Genomic DNA, 23,229 nt, shown 5'->3' on the forward strand with positions numbered 1-23,229 from the left:
CACTGTATGGCCACTGTTTAACTGATGAATAAGGTGAAACCTAAATGAAGGATGAAGTGTGAACAGCAGATCAGATAGATAGAAATGATAAATGCAAACTCACAATGTGTCCAAAGTGGACCTTGGTAAAAGAGAACGTCTTGAGCGCAGCGCTGGACTGCCTGACGGTCGTCTGGATGGTTTCTTTAAGAAACTTCTCCATGTACATCCCAAAGAAAGGCCACGCCTGCTCCAACACCTGAACACATGAATAAAACAGAGCATATGAAAACGCCTTGATTCAACACCTACTCAAATAGCATACATAACTTCACTTGTGCTGTTCTATTCCCTGGGTGAATACTAGAAGGCATGTTGCATTGAACTCTTTGTATGTTTGAGTTTCAGTTTTTCATAAGCTCTTTTATAAAAGAACAGAGTCACATTCCTTGCCATAAACTTTATTGTAAATGCAGTGTTTTAGTGCTTAGACTTTCACCCAGACAGACTTATCCAACACTGTGAATGTGGCTACTTCATTGCATTTATACTTCTTGGTTTTATGGTAACCTGGGACATATTCAGAGGTATCTATTTCATCTTTCAATGATTGTTGCACAATGTTTTCTTCATCACTGTGTTTATGTATTTCAATGGTGGGACTCTGAAATATTCAATAACACTTCTATAACACCATAACCTACTGCCAGAACAGTGAAAGCATGACAGTGAGTCTAACTGTACTATTGTCTTTCTGCAAGAATTGGTTTAAATTTTATACATTTTAGGTTATATATTGATGTAGTTTTTGTTTGTTGTATATTAGTGAAAGTCAAGTTTAGATGGCAGGACGTCCTTTCCAATCAGCTAAATGCATACAGCCTCAGGGGCTCGTCACCTGAAGGCTCTTATTCCATGACTGGCATCGACTGAGGAAGTGTTGTCTGGCATATTCTCTCTTCCTCAGTTTTACCAGATGAAGGTCGAATAATCCAAATATTATTTCCAAGTTTATTCAAGTAAATGGACAATGTGTGGGAAAGCTCTCATCTCTTACCAATAGATATTCCCTCCCACACACCTCTAAACAAAAGACTGTAAATCTTTAGAGCCAAGACATGTTTTTTGTCATGATGAAATAATGCCATTGACAATAAATGCAACCTGCATGTTGCTTTGGAGCTAATTTATCTCTTTGTCCCCTACAATGGCATCGTCCAGATGCTTAACATTTCATGTGCAGTCTATGCATTTAATTTTACAGCAAACACCTCATCAGACAAACACAACAATCATGGAGACCAACAGACAATATTTGGAAGTGACACACATTTGCATTAAAAATTAAAATCTTGCTGTCAGACTTTAAAATGACACAAACTCTGACACTAAACTTTCCTAAAATATTACTGTTTTTTGATATATGTTTAAGTAAAAGAGAACATTTCAGCATTTATCCCTCACCGCTGACTGTTGCTACTCAAGGTGTTTAACCAGTCAGTGAGACATTGCTCCAGAAAATAGCACATTGTCAATTTTATTTATTTATCAGGAATCCGTTTTTTTTTTTGTTTTTTTTTTAAATAACATACCAATTGTTGTAAAAATGCTGAAAATCAGATCTGATAATCAGTCAGGCCAATATTTGGCTGACCCCTGCAGTGTAGCTGCTGTCATAATGGTTAGATTAGGTGATGTTCTTCATCCTAAAATAGATCTAAAATACAAAAACACCAGCTTGATTTAGCAGACTGACATCTACCTAACCTTGACCCCATAAACCACAAAGGTAGGACAGGATAGGAGAAGTTCATTTTAGTACTGTACCTTGTTAACCCACTGCACTTTCTCAACATCAGCGAACTGGACCTTGGGAGAAAAAGAAGCAGTGACATTAGAAGTTGGTCTGTAATCAACTTTAATCAATATCATCCAAACAACACAGTGGCATGCACGATGGTGGTGATGGAAGACATTGTGGTTTCATTCTTTCTTAGTCACCCTTCATGCAAAATTTATGAGTAAATTTACAAGAGATCAGTCAAATGAAAAAGTCAAGTGCCTTTAAGACGGGCGGATCCAACTCAGAAAAAAATTACATAAATACTTTGCATTCCAGAAATTCCAGTGTTCCTGAGTTATGAGCAAGCACAGCAGCATTTGTTTTAAGGCTTACCAAAGCTTCTCTGCAGCATCACAGCTGTGGACTGTAACAGAGGTTTGGAATTACAATTATTCTATTTATTTCTATTATTCTATTCTATAAAACTTATTATCACTAATTATTCTAATACACAGCATCCGATGGGCCCACATCTTGTCAACATAAACTGAAGTGTAATGAGGGAGCTCTGCAAGACGCTAGCGAGGGAAAACTTACCTGAGACTCAAATGACATTTGCCAACATCTATGAATACGGTTTGAAAAAATAATGGAATCGACGAAGTACTGTACAGTTTTGAGGTAACTGCACTTTGCTGAAATATCTCCATTTTATGCTACTTTATACTTACATTTCACACTTCACTTTCTACTTCACTACATTTATTTGACAGCTTTAGTTACTTTAAAGACACAGAATTTACACAACAGATAACATACGAAGGTCTTAAAATGCAACACATTTTTTTCCAGCCTTTTTGGCTTCGGATGCAAAAAGCTGGAAGGAGCAGCTTCACCAAATACTGACTTCTCCCTAATGACTACTCACATGGTTGCATTTCAATGAATGTTCACATAATCCAGTATCTCACAAAAAAAAAAAAAAATCCCAGATTAGAAAATTTGTTTTAAAAGTTTAAAAATGGAGCTTTCAGATTCCATTGTTGTATATAAAACTGGATTCAAAGTAGTTGTGACCTGCAGCAGTTACAACACTAACATGCTGCTGACACACTGATGCTTCACTATTAATAATACAATGATATAGATCAGTTAGAGGGACCACACCTGCACTACTACTTACATCTGGCTACTAACACTTACTTAAAGGCGATTTTCCTTGCTTTTACTTGAAATTCAGTATTGTAACTTTGCTGCATTAGTACATTTACTTAAGAAATGCATCTGAATACTTCTTCCACCACTTATATAACTTATTTACACTGGGTGGAAATCAGGAATCAGATCTGCTAATCTGCTTATCACATGCAACATCTGGAATCTCTCTCTCACACACACAAATACAGAAGGCAGCAAGACACGAACTGCCCCCACCAGACAAAAAAATAAAATAAAAACGTGATCTGATTTCACATCTATTGTACACATCACATTCCTCTGACATAAGAAGAAGCTCTCTGGCTTATTGTCTTATAGTCCCGTGAGTCACTTTTGGACAGGGTGTGGTGTAACCAAATGTGGAGAGGTGAGACCAGCGGCAGACTAACAGGACATGTGGCTGGCTTTTCCAAGAGTATGGGAGGTTCAGCCTCAGTCCTGCTTGTCATGCAAATACTGTTGTCATGGCAACAGGGTGACAATGATGTCCTGCAGTTCAGGGCTAATTTTGAGGATGTTTTTACTAAACTTTGCATCAAAAACATGCCACTAACCACAAAGCATATTGAGGGTTGGAGCTCTCTGTAATGACTGAATGCTGCTGGATGTCTTTGCTGGCTGCTGAAGTGATCTTAAGACTAGTCAGTGACCAGCAGTAGGTCTCTGATGATACCCACACCAGCAGGGATACGTACCCACGTTGCCATCTGTAGGTCACTCTTCAGCCCTGTGTTGATCACGCGCGTCTCGTTGTCCACAAACTCGATGGCACCTCCGATCCGCGCGTCCTTCCACCGTCGGTTTTTCTTCCACCAGGTCACCATGAGCATGCACAGCAGCACCCAGCTGATACTGAGGCCCAGGTAGCCCGTCAGGTAGACCGGGTAGAAGAGGAACACGGCCCGCCCGAAGTACATCAGGAACTCCATTAAAAGGCGGTTGACAGCGGAGGAGTTCAGCTGCTCCGAGCTGCCCCCGAGCCCCGCTGCCTGCGCCGGGCCGCCTGGATACATCTGCCCGTCGGATGCCATTGAGTCGGTACTCCCGCTGAGGGACCCCGGTTCCGAAGGTCCAGAAGAGTCGCTGCCTCTCGGTGCCTGAACTGATTGACGTTGCGCTCACTTTAGCTCGGTTCTCTGTCAGGAAGCAGGGCAGCCAAACTCGGTGAAGTGGTAAAACCGGGAGAGTCCTAAAACTTCCGTGTTTGTAACTTCTGAGAGGCAGGTATAGACACACCTGCACCCATGGGTGAGGAATGCGTTCAGAAAAAAAAGGAAGAAAGATTCCACCTTAAAAAAGAAGTGAAAAACAATCAATATGGTACTTCTGCTGCTGACAGGCATCTCTTGTACAGAAATGCCGTTTTTTGTTTTTGGGTTTTATTTTTTTAAATATTGAAAAATTGAATAAATAGATAAATATCCCGATGAAACAAATGTGGCAGTAGGAAGCAAAAGTCCTCTAAAATGAATAAAATTACTTTCTTTGGGGAAAAAGCGTATTTTAAAAAATAAAAACCTGTTTATTTAATTGTGACATTTATTTCTGTAGTCATTTAGTAGTGCACTTGTGTGAGCTTCTTCTAAGGTTTAAAGTTGCGATAAACTAGTTTGAGAAACCGTTTCTGCAGTAATACACTCTGTCTTGCAGATGGAACGTATGGAGTGCTATTTAATTCAATGGTAAATAAATAAATAAATACATGAATGTATATATAAATATTCGTATGAAATAAATATTGAGGCATTAAGACATCAAAGTTCCCTGAAATAATTACAAGTTGTGCTGGGGGATGTCCTTTATTTAGATTTTTTTTTTTTAACATTTATTTATTTTGAGGATTTATTTCCAAGGAATGTATTTATTTATTTAGTTAGTTATTTGAATTCTAAATCGGATATGGTGGACATATGTGCGTTTCTTTTAGGTTTTAAATAAATAACTAAATATCCCAGATATCCGTACCAAATAAAGAGGTATGGCAAAGAAATAAATCCCAAAATTAATCTTAATCTTAATCTATCTATCTATCTATCTATCTATCTATCTATCTATCTATCTATATGTTGAAAAAAAACTGTCTGTGAGTTTCTATTGGGATTTAAATAGATAAGTAAATATCTCTATGACATATATTAACATGTCAAAGAAATAAATCCAAAAATTAACAAAAGTAGTCTTTTAAACATGTCCTTCGAAAAAATAAAAAGTTTTTTTTTTTTTAATTGTGACTTTTATTTCTATATTTATTGCCTGCTCAATTTATTTAAGGATTTATTTCATGAGATAATTAATTCATTTGTTCATTTAATATTGAATAAAACGCACAGACTGTTTAGGAAAGATTTAAAAAAAAAAAAAAAAAAGGCGTAGCTACCGTCAGGTCACCCGCTGGTTTCTGTCCTGAGAAAGTGAACACTAGGGAAAAAATTTAAAAAAATAAAAAAATTAATAAAAAGTAAAGCCTAGTATTTTTGCTACTTCCTGGTTGACATCTTGGATTTTTGGAGACGAAACAGCAGATTGAAAGAGGGCGGAGCCGGAGAGCAGTGATTGGTCAGAATGACTGAGAGCCGAGGACGCTGCTGCTAACAGCGTTAGCTTCCAACAGTGGAGCTAAACTCTACAGGTGAGTGTTAAAGTCACCTTAGTAACCTGTACTTTTGTCCACATGTGGATAATATCACATATAAAAGCAGTGACCTGTAGCTGAAATTACTGTGAAAGTGAACACTAGACTCTAACACCCTGTTTCAAAGTTGTTCTGTAAACCTCAGGTTATGCTTCCTGACTCAGTGCTAACACTGATGCTAAATCAGGTTTGTCGGCGTCATAAATAAGCCACCACAGCTGATCAGTCATAACGTTATTACAACCTTTTTACTGCTGCTGTCTCGACGTGCTGTTCGTAGATGATCAGCAGGTAGAAACTAAACCAAGCTGACATTCCTCCACAGAACACTGTCACTGATGAATGCTAATCTCCCAGTTCAATTAATGAAGCTCAGTTTAACTGTGTGATGTTCATGTCACTGTTCTTTGGTTCAGTATCAGACTTAATGCCTGTTTTTTTTTAGCAGCTTTTGTTCATTTCACTGAGAAAAAACATCTGTTGAAATGATCCTTAACGAGGTTTACCCTCCATGTCATGAGCAGCACACTGAACCACAGAGGTTATTGGTACTTTTCTGGTGGTATTTCATGTAAAACAATCCAGCAGAACAATGTATTGTCACATACCCATGTGGAGCTCATGTAGTCAGAGTGCTGTTTATTTTTCATTTTTCTAAGTCACTCACATTATGATACATTAGAATAAAAAAGCATAAACTTGATCGTAAATCTAAGGCACGAAACTGTCCTCGACCAGGAAAACAAACACCTCCATACAGTTAGAATATATGACAAAAACATCCCACTTTCTACTGTTTTACATTCATACCCTGCCGTGTACACTCTCGTATTTAATCTTACAGCAGCTGGAATGAATTGTACCTCACTGTTTGTGTCTTTTCCTTCCAGCCATGATGGGAATCATTGGGAACATCTGATGTGATCCTGAGAGCTACGTAGAACATGAACGTTCGGCTGCCTGAGCTGGAAGAGTCTTCTCACCTTCTTCATCCCTGATAGGAAGAGCAACTTATGTCATCCTCATCTATTCCAGTAACAACAATAATGCTGCACTGCCGATTCAGCTGCCTCTCTTCATCATGCACACTTGTTTTGTGACTGTTACGTAATAACGCTTCACTGTAAGCTGGACAACACATTTATTTTACCCATGTATTACATACTTTTACACATCTTTTCAGTTTAGATTTGTAGTTTTTAAATGTGCAATAAAGGCATTATTGAACTTCTTGCCCTGAATGCTGTAATGTTTTAATGCTGCGTATCTGCTCTAAATGATAGCAACATGTACTCTGAGTTGTCAATATGCAACAACAGCAGAGATGAAGTTAAAGGCAAGTAGTGGAACCTGTGAATACAAAACAGTCTCCTCCTTCACAACCGGATGAGGTCTTCCTTCCAGACCAACTGTCAATCAATCCAGAGCAGACTGTCAATCAAGCAGCCACGCCCCCTGTTATATATAAAACTTATATAACATTCAATATTGAATTATTTTCAGACTGACCACCTGATCTCTGGGTTGGACCATTAAACTTAATGAAAAAAAAAATCCTGAGCTGTAGAAAAGCTGCATTTCCTGATCTGAGTTTTGCTTTTTAGAACTGAGGTCCATGAGAACCAGAGCCGTACAGTATTGCAGGTTTTCAACACTTCCGGTTTGGCTTCATTTTTCAGTCACGGTTGCTGCGTCCATCTTTCTTATGCAATCTATGATAAAATGTAGGGAACCTCTGTTCTTTCCTGGAGTAAAACTGAGATAAAATAGACAAACTGCATGTACACTGATGCAGTCTGTCCTGTAGATGGCGTCAGAGAGTCTAGCAGAGAATCTCATTTTAATAAAGCTGTGTGATAAGAAGTCTGTGATTTCCCTTTGACCCATCTGATGAATCTGGAAATTTACCACTGTAAGAAGATTTTGGCACTAAATTTCACTTTAAGTCTCCATTCAAGCATTAAAGGTCCTTTTAGATCCTCTTATTAATTCAACAACTGTAGTATAAGTTGCAAGCATGTCACTAATAAGTCAACAGGAATTAATTTATCACCAGAACATCCCATCAGCACAAGTATTTTTGTCATAGGCTTTCAAGTTTTAATATTGACCTTCATGAAAATTTTGTTGAATTAGTCTTCAAATTTAATTTTGGTGATATTTACACTGAATAAAAATCTAAACACAACACTTGTTTTTGCTCCCATTTTTCATGAACTGAACTCAAAGATCTGAGACTTTTTTCTATGTACACAAAAGGCCTTTTCTCTCAAATATTATTCACAAATTTGTCTACATCTGTGTTACCGAGCGCTTCTCCTTTGCCAAGATAATCCATCCTCCTCACAGGTGTGGCGTAACAAGATGCTGATTAGACAGCACACGTTTTGTACAGTAGATGAATATTTGAAGGTATAGCCAGCTAGCATGGACGGATGAAAGAGTGAACTAAAAGGGGTTGGAAAAAATCTCTTTAATATATAAAGGGCTGAAATGCACTAAAACTTTTGTCTTTACTCAAAGTCTTAGTGTTTAAAAAGAACCCTCACTGTTGGTTAACTTTTCGTTTGAGGGTGTTTTTCTTTGTTATCTCTTTTCTTTAGTCTCTTTAATACTTTTTAATATGAGTGAGCTAAACATCTGGTATGGCTTAAGGATCGTCCTGTCTGAAAATTAATTTCCACCAGTGATACACTTAGTGGCTTACATGTAGCTTAAAACGGGACGCAACGACCCACTTACAGTGAACATTTCTCTGTTTAAGGGATCAATAAAGTTTATCTTATCTTACCTGTGTTGTAACCACCGAGTGACACTCCATGTCAAGATGAAAACCAGTAAAGTCCAAGGAACTCTCTGTAAACCTGTGATAAAGGTGTGGTGTGGCACAAACGACGACAAGAGTATAAAAAACCATTTCTAAAGCTTTGAGAGAGCGAAGTGGCCTCAGTCACAGAGTGGGCTGCCTTGCCAAACCAAGCAACCAAGCAAGACAGTCCTTGATCAGAAGGAGAAGAGGGACTTCACTGTCATTCTAATAGATCTTCAAAAATTCTTTACAGAGATGGGAAAATCTCCCAGAAGAGCAAGTACCTCAGCAGCATTTTATCAAGCAGGATTGTATGACGGAGCAGCTCGACAGAAGCCTTGAAAGTGCTTGATAGCCTGCTTGGAGTCTGACAAACTGCTCTTCAAGGACTCCAAAAGTATTAAAGATTATCTGATCTGATGAGACAAAAGTTTTGAGGCCAGAACTCTAAGCATTATACCTGGTGAGCACCAAACATTGATCATCACCTGCTAATATCATCAGTCCAGCGAAACCTGGTGGTAGCAGCATCTCACGATGGGGCTATGGGCCAACAGAGGCAGAGAAGGTTGTCTGCAGCCAAATGCAGAGAGGAAGGAAGGGATACCTGCTACGGAGTGCAGCAACCGACGGTGAACCAAAACATAGAGCAAAGACAACACTGGAGTGGCTTCAGGACGAGCCTATCTGGCCTTCAGTGTCCCAGATAAAGCCCAGATTTAAACCCCATAGACAATCAGAGGACAGACGTGAAGGTAGCTGTTCACAGATGCTTCCCATCTAATCTAATGGAGCTTGACAGGAGGTGTCAGAAAGAAAGTAATTAACTGTCCAAATCCAGATGTGCAAAGCCTACAGAGACTTAGGTAGGTTGCCAAAGGGGCTTCTACAAAATACTCAAATGAGTAGGTCTGAATGAGAGTGCTCGCATTTGGTCTTTAATATGTTAAAAATAAATAATGTTTCTATGTTGTCACTAATTGAGGAAAATGTCTGTTTTATTTCAACTTAATTCTACAACCTAAAGCAAAAAAAGTAAAAGAGTCTGAATACCAACAAATGACTATGATTTTGGTACTCAGGGATTTCTTCTTTGGATGTTCTTGGATGCAATCCAAGGAGACAATTAAAAAAATAAAAAATAAATAATTCGTCAGATCTAGAACTTGACTTATTCTGCACAGAATAAATAGCAATGTGGTAACTTTTGCAAAGAAGTTGCTGTAATACGAATTCAAAATCAGCAATTTTAAACAAAAGTTTGGAAGTTGGTTCAAAAAGAAAAAATGTTATCTTAGATGGGAAGAAACTAAATCATAATTACTTTCTGAGTTGGATTTTTTTATCATGACTGAAGAACGGGGCCGTAGTTGGATGTAAAAATACCAAACAAGGAGTGAAAAATAGACCATTTGACTTATTAATTTGTTTGGGGGATTAGATTCCTTTTTTTTGTTCCTTCTTAGAACAAGTACTGTCGTTCACAGCTGTAAGTATTTGACTTGATTATATATTTATTCTTCACAAAACAGTCAACACATTTATGTGCTTCTTCATTTGTCTGGGCTTGTTTATTGGAACAGCGGTTAACGTTCAGTTTTTTTCTTGCAAAACAAAAGGTGATTATTAACTTGATTTATGCGCACACAGACAGGCGTATGTAATCACGTGATTTCCTGGAACAGAGATGTTACTTACAATCAGTCTCCCAAGAGTCATAAAAACTGTTCAGTGGAATTTCACAGTGTGTTATGTAAAATGTGACTGATTTCTGTTTGCATGATAAATCTGTAGGATGTTCACTGATACATTTTCAAGGCACTATCTAGGTCTGACTACTAACAACTGACCCTTGTGATCATCGCCTGTTTCTTTAAAATCTGGAAACAGCTAATACAGTTACACCATAACACCTATTGTGAGTTTAAACTAACTAGATTGTTAAACAAATGCAAGAATAATGTTGTGATTATTAAACGGTTATTTAATGTTGTAAGGCAGTATCTTCTTTTTTGTCATCTCAGTGCATGGCGGTGTCACTGGAATGTAATCAAATATTCAGGATAAGCCTGGCTGTCATGGAAAATAACAAACATATTGGGGTTGGGCATTTTGTCCACGACGCTGTCGTACTTCTGAACAGACGAGGTTCCCTTGTCTGGTGGTGCAATCATGTCTGCTTTGCCGACGGTGTAATCCCCAGTCAGCACTTGGCAGACGTACATGAGTTTCTCCCCATTTTGATTTGGCTGGGAGTAGGTGTCACTGGCAGAATAACTTGCATTGACTGCAAAGTACGAGCCTTTGCCAAAACATGTAGCTGAAAATGAAACGGCAGCGAAAAATCAGTGAGCAGATCGGTAACATATATGACATTGCTTTCATTTTCTTTTTTCTTTCCTGACATCTATCTATCTATCTATCTCATACTATCAAGTCTCTGACAACAGCAAAAATGCCCCAAAACTTCTCACCGTTTTTTCCTGCATAACTCCTGTTGAAGCCAAGTTCATTGATAGTAGTCGCCGTGGCTTCACACGTGCCGTGGAAAAGACGTTTCTCGTTGTTCTGATGGCCATTTCTCAGCTCCATGTCACGCTTCTTGATCTGATAACTGCTCCACAATGTAGGGTTCTGGATCCTCTCAATCTAAGAGAAGGGCAAAGTACATTTTTGACCAATCTGCTGTGAGTTTACTGTCTTCTGTAAACTGCACTTTAAACAAATTTCATTTAACTCACGTGCTTCACAAACTGTACAAGGCTAATATGAAAACAATTCAGTATCAGCCATTGATGATGCTTTATGTTCTTGTTCAATCAAAAAAATAATAATAATAAGAGTGATTTCCCAAAAAACACAAAAGTTTAATCCTAGCAACATGTCTTCTGTTCTCAAGAAATATCTGCTGATACCATGTGATTATTAAGATATCAAAGTGGAGCATGTTTAATGTTACCTTGGTAACCGTTCTATTGCAGGAGGCCTGGAACAGATTCAGGATTTCAGTGTGCTCTGGTGTCCCAGCAGTGATGGTGACTGCGAGACTTGTGGTGTTATCTGGCATGGTATCCCACTGCTCAGCTACATCTTCATCTAGTGGCAAAACAGACAAATTGCATTTTATTGTTATTGGAATTAACAATTTTGTCATTTTTTATGGCTTAGAAAACCTGTGGCAGATGCCAGACCTGTAGAAAAAGCAGCAAGAGAATTCATGATGCACGCTACAAACACTCAAAGATTTCTGGTTTGCGAGGACTCAAAAGCAGAATGAGAAGTAACTCCTCATTCATCTGTGAAATACCTTTTAGTTTGTCAATTCGCTTTATCTGCAGGGTGCTTCCCGTGCTGTCAGCGGCTGGTCCACTTGGCATGGCGACTGTGTAGTCTTGACCGAGGACTTTGACTTTTACATTTGGTAGATTCTTCTTCAGTGCTCGCTCAAGCTCAAAGTTGGTCTTTGCATCAAAACTCTGAAACTGAGAGCCCTGCTGCTGGTACTGCCAGTCTACCACTGTGCTAGCCAGCTCCACCTTCCTCTTCATCTCCTCCTCATCTCTCACCTTCTTCAGCATCTGATGGATCTGATTGCTGGCTTGGAGCACATCCTTGCTGAGGCCCTCAATTGTAACTGAGGCTTGAGCGTTTATGATTTCAGTTTTTATGCTGACGCCCAAGGTCTTTTGGATCTCAACAATCTGCTGGTGGTCTGCACCAGAGAAGCTAATGATGGTGTAGTCTGAAATCGTGACACTGGTTTGCTCTGTGGATATCAGGTTGTCGATCCACTGCTTGGCTAAGTCTACGTCAGCCTGTGTGTCACCGCAGATATGAAAGCAGGCAGGGTCCACTTGTAGACCCTCGATGACAATGTCCCCCTCCATTTGTAGCTTTTCAGTCCTTTCGGAAACAAAAAATGCTGAAAGAACAAATTGCAAGACCTAAGTTAGAATGAAACATTCAAAACTGAATACAGACAAGGGAATGTGAGAACCAAAATTAGCTCTGTTTCTGCATTTACATTTGATTTTGGAGCCAATGTTTTCCCACCACCCTTTATCCTTAGGATCAGACGAAGGTGTTGCAACGGGCTTTGGGTCAGGTGTTTCTCTCTCTTGCATGCTGTTGTAGAATTCCTTTAGCATCGGTGCCTGGAAAATAACTATGCGGACTGTAGTCAGGGTACTGGAGGTGTTTTGGCTCAACACTTCAATCACTGCATCCAGCATGGCATCTGCCACCTGCCTTGCTTGTACATTTCCTTGACCTAAAAAGGCAAAGCAGAAATAAAGTCTTTTAAAAAAGATGTGAAATTTGTTCTGTGGAAAGAAGGAAATCTATTTAATATCCATTTAAATCCAAAATGCAATTTAAACATTAAAATTGCCTTAAACTGAATTTCATACTTTTATTATGCCTTCAATACCCTCAGCTAAAATATGTTTGAGCATATATGTCAAGACCTTACATATAATAAATTACTGAAATCTGCTCTCACCTGTGCCAATGGCAGGAAATGAAATAGAAGTGTAGTTTTTCACACACATTTGGAGTGCATCTTTCACAGCCTCGTTGATTTTTACTGGGTCCGTCCGACCAACCAGGTGAAGGATCTTCTTACACTGCAGGTTACCTGGCTGCGTCATTATCATGTCCGTGTTGGACTGTGCACCTAAAGGTGTAAACAGTGGATCGGAATGATTTTAAACCATGACAACCATGAGCAACATTTCTTATCTGAACAATCTTGTGACTACAGAATTGTCTAATTATTAATTCAGTATCTACTCTATCACCTCGACAGAAAACTGATTTTGAGGTTATCTCTTGGTTACAGTGTCATTAAGTGAGTAACATTACCAAGGGTTTGGCATTCGGCTTCAACAGCCTGACCAGCTGCATCCAGAATAGCCTTAGATACACCTAGAGAAGAAAAAAATAAAACTTATATCAAACAAATACATACAAAATGTGATGGGTTAACGAACGCACAGTGTGCAACTAATTTATGGAATTCAAAGTGTGGGATCAAGAAGGTGACATATGATTAGGCTTACGAACAAAATGTTCAGTTTCTTTCCAACACATTTGGAATCATTATCCAACCACTTCTGTCGATGTTGCTGCAACTTACTTCATATAATTAAGGCTTGTGACTGGCTCTGGGTTTCTCTGTAATGTGGTACAGTTACTTATAATGTTCTCTATCAGCACTGGAAGTCAATTTTTGTTCAGAGAACCTCAAAAAGTATACATTTAGATAAACTAAATTGACATCATAAACATCTGATGACTAGTCAACTATGAAAATCTCTGGTCGGAGGCAGTCGTTGCCTTATGGATGAATCTCATTTAAAATCATTTTGCATGATTGAAATATGGGCTGGAAGGTGGTTAGCACCGTCGCCTCGCAGCAAGAAGGTCGACGGTTTGCGTCCCAATGAGGACACCTGGGATCTTTCTGTGTGGAGTTTGCATGTTCTCCCCGTGCAGCGTGGGTTCTCTCCAGGTTCTCCGGCTTCCTCCCACACAGTCCAAAAACATGTTGAGGTTAATTGGTGATTCTAAATTGTCTGTAGGTGTGAATGTGAGTGTGCTTGGTTGTCTGTCTCTAAGTGTAGCCCTGTGATAGACTGGTGACCTGTCCAGGTGTCCCCTGCCTTCACCCTAAGTCAGCTGGGATAGACTCCAGCCCCCCGCGACCCCAGTGAGAATTAAATGGTGTATAGATAATGGATGAATGGATGATTGAAATGTTCCCGTTCATGCTAATATTTACCTGACTTAAGAGAAAAATCGTCATTGGAGGAGTTGACAATGACATCAGTGGTCTCCTTGGTTATGTCTCCTGTGACGACCTGTACAGTCACCCTCCCCATTTTAGCCTCATGCATTCCTGAGCTTGAGGCAACTTTAGAGAAGGGTCCTCCTGGTGGTGGACATAACCACAGAGCGTACAGAAAAAAATGTTGTGGCAAATACAGAGTAAAAATGAAACTGAATGAAAATGAATCTGTTAAAAACTGTAACAATTCAAAACTGGTGAAACTGTGAAATAGCTGGCTGATACAAACACAGTGTAAATTGGGAATTACTACTGTAAATATACAGCTTTATAAAGATTTGCCGGGTGTAAAACAGAATACATGAAATCTTGCTGAGTCTATTAATACATTAATTAATGTGCGTCATCTTTACATTTGTTCTAATACATTGTAACTACAAATAAAAAATAGACATAAAACAATGTTGCCTACCTGCACTTGGTGTGGAACTCGTAGACACTGAACCACTAGAGGCATTGGGGAACTTCTTCTTAAATTCATCACTGAAAACCTACCGACAGAGTTCGAGAAATCTTCAACCAAAACACATAAATTACATCAAAGCAAAAAAAAAATAAAAAAAGTCCTTATGTCCTTGTAAAAAGAGCTTTTGTGGTGAGTGGGTGGATAACACTGATCTGGCCTCACAGTTCATTTCCCTGTAAATGTTTGCATGAAATTCCTTCAAAGCTTGTTATCTGTGCTTACCTGGATAGTCTGTGCATCTTTGGGGTACAGAACAATCACAATCTTCTTTAGGTGCTTAGGCTTGTTTTTACTGCTGAATGACAAGATTTTGTCCAACATCAAAGAAACGACAACGTCTTTAGGGAAACCCAGGTTTCCAGTGCCAAAGGCAGGGAAGGATATGGAGGTCAGACCAGTATCCTCTGCCTTGCCCAAGCAATCCTTTAAGATTCCAGTCAAGGTCTGAAAGACACAGCATACATATTAATACCACCACTGTTCATATCTAAGTGCACTACATTTATCCAGCAACTGTATATTGAAAGTTAATGATGTTGTTTACACAAATTAGTTTTACAGAGAAAATGGAACTTAAACCGTTTAGCTCTAAAGTACATTCCTTAAGAAATGTTTTGACTTTTCATCAAATTCAGATTACAAAAGTCATTTACTATTCATGACATAACACTTCACCTTTTTGGCTGCGCTACTGCCACTGTCCCAACGAGGTAAAACTGCATGAAAAACTTGTTTGCTCTTCAGTTTGCAGCCGTCGGTGACAACAACTTCCCCGATAGTTCCACTGGCGTTGCTTGCTGTAACCAACTGCTGAAGTTTGGATCCAGCCGCACTCAGGATTGCATTTGAAACTGCCCCTTTGTTAAGTGCAAGATCTTCAGACACAGTATTCACGATCACCTCCGTCTGAAAATGCGTTTTTATATACCAGAAAAGTCAAGCATCAGTTCAACGAAAGTCAGTCAAACACAAAATCAGTCAAGCCCCACAAAGTCGGTCATATTAACACGTTAGCGCTAGAGCACAGGATCAATAATTACTGCTGTGTACTGTAACAGTCTTTAGTCTCTTCATGTGGACTTGTTAACTATTTGCTTTTGACGAAGTATAACAAAAAATGTTAATTACCGTCGCAGCCTCTATGTGTCCTTTCGTAAGAGTGATGCACACGCCCTCTTTAGTTTGCACTTGAAACAAGAAAGGGGTTGATCCAGCAGACTTCACAAGCGTAGACTTGGTAGACGTGGTGGGAAGAGTTTGTTGAGAATGACTGACACCATTATTTCCAAACTCTTGTCTGACGGCTTTCTCCATAGCCTGGACAACACTGTCGTCGTTGTTCACCAGATGAATTCTCCTCAAGGTGTTATCTTCATACTTCTCATCACAGTATTCCTTAACTGCTTTGACAATGGTGCTTGCACACACACTGAGGGGAAAGCGAAGGGCACTGCTGACGGCAGGAAGAGCAACAGAGATGCAGCCATCCATTTCAGCAAGTTCTAAGCTTCCTTTAACAGCTCTTTTTAACTGCGCCACAGCCTTTTGGGGTTTAGCCGAATCATAATGTGGTAACTGTGCGTGAATGATTTTTTTGCAACGCAGCTGCCCTCCAGCACCAGCTATGACACAGTCTCCGGGCTTGAGCTGTCCCTTCAAGCTAATTTGTCTGTCCAATTCATCCTGCAACTGAGGGCCCGCAGCATTCAAAAGTGCTGTAGAAAGATCTCCATCGTCTTTCAAGATCTCATTAGAAGCATTGACAACTGCATGTACCGGGTAACTGCACACATCTGCCTTGCAAACAGCTATTTCCACTCCATCAGTTGTCTCAACTTGGTATACAGGTTTTGGTACTTGTCTACGGGCTGAGTCATTCTGTCCATCAGCAGTCTCGTCAACCAACTGGACCAGACAACCGGTTTCGGTTTTCAGTGTGGAAACATACATAGTTTCATTATCCTGGAAGAACTTCTTTCCTCCAGGCTTGGGGATTTCTAAAGTGTCAAAGAACACAGAAGAGACTAAGTTTTCCACCAATGTCTTGCAGTTTACCACATCAACTCTTGACCCGCTTAGACAGATGGCGTCCTTTCTGTATGACACCACCACCTTATCTTCCAATTTCTCCAACCACGATGTGTTGAGATTTCTGATGTATTCAACGATGACATTGGGCTTGATCTCAGCAGTTTCTTCGACTTGAGCATTCTGCGTTAAGAAGTTGTCAAGTTCCCTGCTAACTTTTCTAACACTATCCTCTGGGCCAGACACCACGACTTGTTTACTAGTGGTGTGGATTCGAGTTCTGCTGCATGATTTACTGTTGTCACTCTCTAACTTACTGACCAGGCACTGCCACTCTGGTTTCTCCAGAACATTAGTGTCTTCAACATCAATGTACTCAGATTTCAGCAGGCGTTGCAGATGGTCTTCAGCATCATTAAGGTCTTTGTCAGAAACAGCAAGGAGCTGCACTCTGTACGGATTGATCTCAAAGGCTGCATTTATTCCTTTAGATATGAGGAGAGCTTTTGTCAGCTCCTCTTGTTGCTCCTTCTTCAACAAGTCAAGAACATACTTATCTAGCTCTAAAGTTTGCCGTTTTAATGCAAACATTGCTTCCAATATAACTTTGTTTGCTGCAAAAATCTCATCCCCTATGCCAGTTACTTTTAAATGGGAACTGTCTTCTCCAAATGACATTTTGAGCTCTGGGTACACACATAGAAGCTTGTCCTTGAGACCATCTTGACACAGGATGTGGAACACAGATGGTGGCACTTTGATCTCTTGTGTTACGCTCGCTTTCTCCCTCTGCACCCTTTTTGCGACATTGTCAATGACTTCAGAAATAGTTTTCTCGAGTCTGTTGACATTATTCACTGGACCGCCCACTGACAAGACACCATTGGCTTTATCAGGCACTACAACTGCATCTTCATTCTTAAGCATCGCTCTGATCTTCTCCTCAGTCTCTTCCCATACATCTGACTTTGGGTGGAACTTCAGGGATTGGAATTCTGACACAGCTTTTGCAAAGGCTGACTTCACAGTATCCCTCCACTCTTTGATAAGGATTTTGGCCTCCTTTTGCTGCAGTAGTGAAGAAACAGGACTCAAGCGCACGGTAGGTTGGTCGAGGTTTACGTTGCAGAAGTGTTTTGCCAAGTCACTACGAATGGTCTCTGCTGCTGACTGATTGTCCCTGAGGTATTTCCAGACGGTATTGTCGATGGGTTCAGAGATCACGGCAGGAAGTTTTAGTGAAGGCTTGTCTTTGCCATAGAGGACGATTCCCAAAGATTGATAAAAAGGAAAAACTCTGATTTCTTGCTGCTTGATGCAATGCTTCGTCTTCAGAATTTTGCTAACAGCTATAAAAAGAAAAAATAAAATCAACTGCCACATGGTCTACAATGGTTGTAATCACTGTCACTGTATATCATTGGCATATTGTACATTCACAGAGGAATATCAAAGGTGTAGTTTGACTGAACTAACCTTTGGGGTCTTTAAATGTCACGACGGCAGACTGTTCCACTTCATTGAGCACCACAGTTTCCACATCCCCACCTTTCTTCTCAAAATAGAGGCGGAGCATGTCTTCGTTAAAACTTCCAATGTCTTCGACAACAACTTGCTGTGTGAGTTCGAGAGGTCGGACTGTTAATGCTTTCTTTTTGAACATTTTGTTTTGGGGGCATTTTGTCACGAAGTCAGTGTTTTCTGTAAAACAGGGATGAAAAGTTAAGAAATATTGTAGGATCCCTTTAATATGCATAGCTGATTTAAGTACACCAGTTTGTCAGGTTCTATTATGAGTGCAATCCACGATTTACTGCTTTACTGGATGTATATTCTGGTTATTCGGATGTGCTGACTAACAACAGAAATTTCATATGGGCTTCCAGTATTCAAGGCGAGGTTGTCTCTGTGTTGTTTTACTGCTTTCCTTTGGTGGTTTAGAGAACTCCAATTCACCTTTTACGGTGTCTTACTGCAATGTTAACGTGAAGCAGCACCATTGGTAATCCATCATTGGTTAAACTTAACTTCTTTAGTTTTTTTGCAGACGGTAACACTGCAGTATTTCTAAATGCTAAAAACAACCAGACATACGATTATACAGGTGCATCTTTGATTGTCTGTACAAGGAAAACTGTTTAAATTTGCCTTTTTGGAACTATTACTGCACACACACACACAAGCATATCCTAAATGAGTACCTTTTCCACTCTGGAAAGTCACCACAGCAGAGGATGTGTCACGAAAGATTTCCAAAATGTAGCTTTCGGATATAATGTTCTCTACCAGCATTTCCAAAAACTCCTGGCTTGCCGTCTCTGGAACATTTCCTAAAACAGCTGAGGTGGAGCAGAGCTCTTCATCTGCTGTGTCATCATCTCTGCCTTCGGCTTCTGTCTCAACTTCAGCTTCAGTGTGGTGTTCATCAGCACTCAACTGTTGCGCTGTTAACGAGACATAAAGGCTAAGTGAATCAACACTCATTTCTTGCACTAAACAGTCAATTCTGGATAAAATCACTTAATGTGTTAAATTTGGTCCATAACGTTTTTGCAACACTTAATATTTATTTAGGTGGCATCCTCATAAAGACTTTAAAAAAAGAAAATCTAATTAAAAAAAAAGTATTTTGATGGTTAGGCTTAACTTGACTACCGTGTTGTGGAAATTTTCTATGATCTTAATAAAGTCCGGTAGTCTGAGTTGTCTTTGTCTTGCTTATTCAAAGCTTTGAAGGTACAGGTCATACAGAATGCAAGCAATCTGCAGGAGAGTACACATGAGTGCAGGCAGCATAGTATTCTTATACATGTACAGGCGTGGTCTGTACTCCAACAGTAGTATAACAATCCCATGCTGGAAAACAACAGCTGGGTGTCCAGGACGCACTCATCCGCAGACATTAGAAGACTAAACACACTGGATCAGGCATCAAAAGTCTAAACACATGGGATGCACAACTTCTTCTTCCCATGTACGGCCACTAGTGTTTACCTAGATGTTATGAGAACACATTTTTGGGCCTGAAACCTTTCCACTCAGCTTTAATGAAACTTAGACAAACTTGCTTTGACATTCTTAATGCAGATGCAGTATTTTTCCATTACAACCGTCTGCTTCCTTTTTGCCACTTTTTCAAGCAGAGTAGTGAAGTTGCTGCCTTGCGGCATTGATCATACTACCCAATTATTATTATGTTATTTCCTGAAATGATCTGTAGTCTATCCCAAATAAGACTGAAAAGTTATCACCATTTCTTAAAGCACAATCTTTGCACATCTGCCTGGTGCTTAGAGTCTGTCCTGTCAACACTGACTTGGAGAAGGGAGGAGTGACCTAACAGCCATTTCAGACATTTTACCACTGTGACAAACATTACAGGGCTGTCATACAGATTTTCATGTTTTTTGATATATATGGCACTTAACCCACTAAATAAACAGATTGTACAAACAGAAAAGAAAAATGGAGACAGAGAGAGGGAGAGAGAAGGAACATGTGGCACATGCGGAGAGGGGAAACCTTAAAATAGATCCTTATGTGAAGAAATACTTTGGCACAAATCGATCCAGTTCAAGCCCAGTATGAAGGTGGCACAAACTCTCAAGTGTCTCTGATTAAAAACAACATGTAAAAACTGAACAAATAATTATCTTTCTTTTGAGTTCAGTGATTAACAGCAACACACTCTTGACAAGGTATCTTTTGGTAAAGGCAAAGCCTGAAGACAAACAGATGGCCACCCGGCCCATTGTCAGTAAAGACAGTGCCTTTCAAGAGGTTAGAAGAAATGAAAAGTAGTCTGGTGAATTTCCAGTTACTGTGAGGCAGGTGCTTTTCCTGAGGTACTTGTAATTTGCTTATTATATGCAGATATGATTAACAAGACCAATCATGTCAATAACTTCAACAAACATTTTGTCAAACATATGCATAATGATGCACAATTATAGGTCGGCTGTATTTGACTACACATTTACAGTACTGTATAATGTGAGAAGATAAGTCTGTCTGTGTGTGTGTGTGTGTGTGTATGTGTGTGTGTGTGTGTGTGTGTGTGTGTGTGTGTGTGTGTGGGTGTGTGTGTGTGTGTGTGTGGAGATTGCAAATTTGCGCTAGAGTGTAGAGTGTAGTTGTGTACATTTGCTTTACTCACAAGTCTTGTTGTCTTTGTCAGAAGACGCTTCCTGTATAGAATTGAAGAAAGAAAAAAAAAAAAGAAAGATTTGAATCACATTTTTTTTTTGTGGTTACACTGACATCTTGTGTTTGGAAAAGTGTGAGCAGAGGGCTGTACTACAAAACAACATTAGTGGGTTATGGAGGTATGTTGAGCTTAAAGTCAGAGTTTTCAGCATCACAAAGGTGGCTCTCTTTTTACCTGGATGGATCTTCATGGGAACTGATGCTGTGGAGCTAATCTGGTCTGGAGCAGGTTGTGTTCAGAGTTTCGTATCTAAATCGGCTGGAAGAGGCGTCTCCCTTTATTCAAATTGTTTCCTGACGATTCTCTATGAGCAATAGAGATTCTCAGCTGAGGGAATGCGTTTCATCTGCACACACCCTGAGCTGTGCGTTACTAAAATCACTGAATGAAGCCGTGTAGTTACAGTATCACACACTGTATGCATCGTGTTGTCATAGGAACCAGACATGTATTTAGTTGGCGATGCAGAAATCACACAAATATGTTTTTATATTTGGCTTTGATTTGCTGTCAAGTCTGTTTACTCTGCTGCTACTGCAGCTGATAGAAAACAGATTAGAAAATGGATTATTCTGCTGGTATTTATTACAGAGAACATTCAATCAATACCATTAATTTCACTTTGATTTGGCCAAAAATTCAAGTGATATCCTGCATTATGGGACAGTGTCAGACCTAAATGGTTAAATATATTAAGTTTAAAGTTTAACAAGTTTAATGTGCAGCTGTCAGTTAGAAATAAGCAGCTACATTGATCAGTAAAATAAATATATTACACACATTTAGCAGTTTTTTAAAATTTTTTACCAGTATTCCTGTATTGCATTATTTGTAGTAGCAGCGCTACTAATTTTTATATTCCTCATTGTTACCCATTTTACCGTGTTGCCTGAAGCAGCTCGTTTCATTTTGTGCAGAGTGAAGAGTCACATGATGTGTGAAATGTTCCTTTTTATGTGAACGCGCACAAAGTATGAAGCAGAGTGCCTGAGTTGGCAAAGGAAGTTGAAAACCACCTTTGTGATACCCACGATCTCCGGCTGGGGCTTTAGTTTTTGTCGAGTGAACTTCGAAAGCCCGGCTATGTCAAACTTGCTTTGTAGTACACCCCTCTGGTTTGACAAGGACACATAAATATAACCTCTGTGCCAAGGAAACAGAGTCCAGTAATGCTCTCCAAGTGCTCTGTGTAGTGTTTTAGAGCTTGTTAGTTGCTCACTGAAAGGGCAGAGTGAAGAAATCTAAGCATGCAGCACCGCCTTGAGCATATAACTCACATGACGTGATATGGAAGCAGGCCAGGGCCAGCTACTGTCTTAAAACACACCCATTTGAATAGTTGAAGTCTAGAAATGATCTGAAGAGGAAGGAAAGGATCCCCAGCAAATGAGAAATACTTTGTTGTTATTGTAATTTCATACAAGAGGAGGACAGAGGGTTAATCTTGCAGAACGCAGTGAAATGATTGCAGTTTCACTTCCTCTGTGACCTCAAACAATAGGCCTTAAAGCACTGACACATAGAACCCCACTCATGTAGAGACCCACCCAATGTTGATGAAAGCAGAGATTTACACCACAGCTGCTGACAACGTGTGCCTGACTTGTCGTGACTTTTTGTGCACACTCTCACCTTTGTAGTTTTCTCCTCTGTGGGTAAGCGGACCGTCATCTTCAAGACGCTTTGACCCACACTGATCTGATGTGATGCTTTGGCCAGAACATTTCTCTGGTCTGGGAGAAACACATGAACGCGCCTTGAGTAATGACGTCACTGACAGCGTTTATTTTTTATTTTTTATTTTTTTATGTCGCTGTTGTTGTTTTCCAAACTGACAGATAAATCACTTAATAAAGCAGGCTTTGTGTAAATAAATAAAATAAAATAAAATAAACACTTCCAAACTGTGCTAAGTGAAAAAATACGAACTCGCTTCTCCTACCTTTCTCGCTGCGGAAGCGGAGCAGCGCCGTCCTGCTGCCGTCCTCATACTCCACTTCACAGTCTCCTCCACCGTTAGACTTCTTACTTTGGAAGTATTTCACGAGTTTGTTTTTTAACTTCGGTAAGCTGTTTTCTTCGAGCTCGACGAGCAGAGGGTAAGAACCTGCGTCAGCCATCGCTGCCGGCCGGACACCGTCTGCGCGAAGCTACTTTCACTTTTGTTTCTTAGGAAATGCAACGGCTGCTATCTTTATGACGGTTCGACCGGAGCCAGGGTGGATTGGCTCAGACTGGCCCATTGAGGGCAGGACATTT

At 39.8% G+C, this 23,229-nt stretch overlaps 2 protein-coding genes and 1 long non-coding RNA gene across 3 annotated transcripts in view; 1 reads left to right on the plus strand and 2 right to left on the minus strand.

The window, feature by feature from the left end:
* esyt3 (extended synaptotagmin-like protein 3) overlaps nt 1–4,173 on the minus strand; it is a 17,732-nt gene extending 13,559 nt beyond the window's left edge. Inside the window, exons 1-3 of the mRNA XM_008280340.1 lie at nt 3,676–4,173; nt 1,807–1,848; nt 104–238 (exon numbers count right to left, since the gene is read on the minus strand). Coding sequence (XP_008278562.1) covers nt 104–238; nt 1,807–1,848; nt 3,676–4,011 — 513 coding nt within the window. The 5' untranslated portion in view covers nt 4,012–4,173. The remainder of the gene's footprint in view (nt 1–103; nt 239–1,806; nt 1,849–3,675) is intronic.
* A 1,356-nt stretch (nt 4,174–5,529) lies between these two features.
* Nucleotides 5,530–6,853, plus strand: LOC103356256 (uncharacterized). Its single transcript, XR_520132.1, has 2 exons — nt 5,530–5,609; nt 6,503–6,853. It is a non-coding gene; the product is annotated as an uncharacterized LOC103356256 (long non-coding RNA).
* Nucleotides 6,854–9,965: 3,112 nt separating this feature from the next.
* parp14rs1 (poly(ADP-ribose) polymerase family member 14-related sequence 1) lies at nt 9,966–23,193 on the minus strand. The gene is made up of 17 exons (XM_008280345.1): nt 22,913–23,193; nt 22,603–22,703; nt 20,920–20,950; nt 18,965–19,207; nt 18,240–18,464; nt 15,864–18,112; nt 15,411–15,641; nt 14,958–15,179; nt 14,682–14,760; nt 14,204–14,353; nt 13,285–13,347; nt 12,923–13,096; nt 12,446–12,691; nt 11,729–12,343; nt 11,381–11,517; nt 10,896–11,070; nt 9,966–10,741 (listed from the first exon to the last, which is right to left on the minus strand). Exons 1-17 carry the CDS (start codon nt 23,088–23,090, stop codon nt 10,458–10,460), a joined length of 5,403 nt encoding a protein of 1,800 aa, XP_008278567.1. The 5' UTR covers nt 23,091–23,193; the 3' UTR covers nt 9,966–10,457.
* Nucleotides 23,194–23,229: the final 36 nt, after the last annotated feature.

This window comes from Stegastes partitus, unplaced genomic scaffold, assembly GCF_000690725.1.
Source record: "Stegastes partitus isolate 25-593 unplaced genomic scaffold, Stegastes_partitus-1.0.2 Scaffold190, whole genome shotgun sequence".
Lineage (NCBI taxonomy): Eukaryota > Metazoa > Chordata > Actinopteri > Pomacentridae > Stegastes > Stegastes partitus.

Coding starts and splice junctions, on each gene's coding strand:
- parp14rs1 (XM_008280345.1), bottom strand. CDS start 23,090: ATGGCTGACGCAGGTTCTTACCCTCTGCTCGTCGAGCTCGAAGAAAAC. Junction 18,465..18,964: donor GACTTTCCAGAGTGGAAAAG/GTACTCATTTAG, acceptor CCTGTTTTACAG/AAAACACTGACTTCGTGACA. Junction 13,097..13,284: donor AGCCGAATGCCAAACCCTTG/GTAATGTTACTC, acceptor TTACACCTTTAG/GTGCACAGTCCAACACGGAC.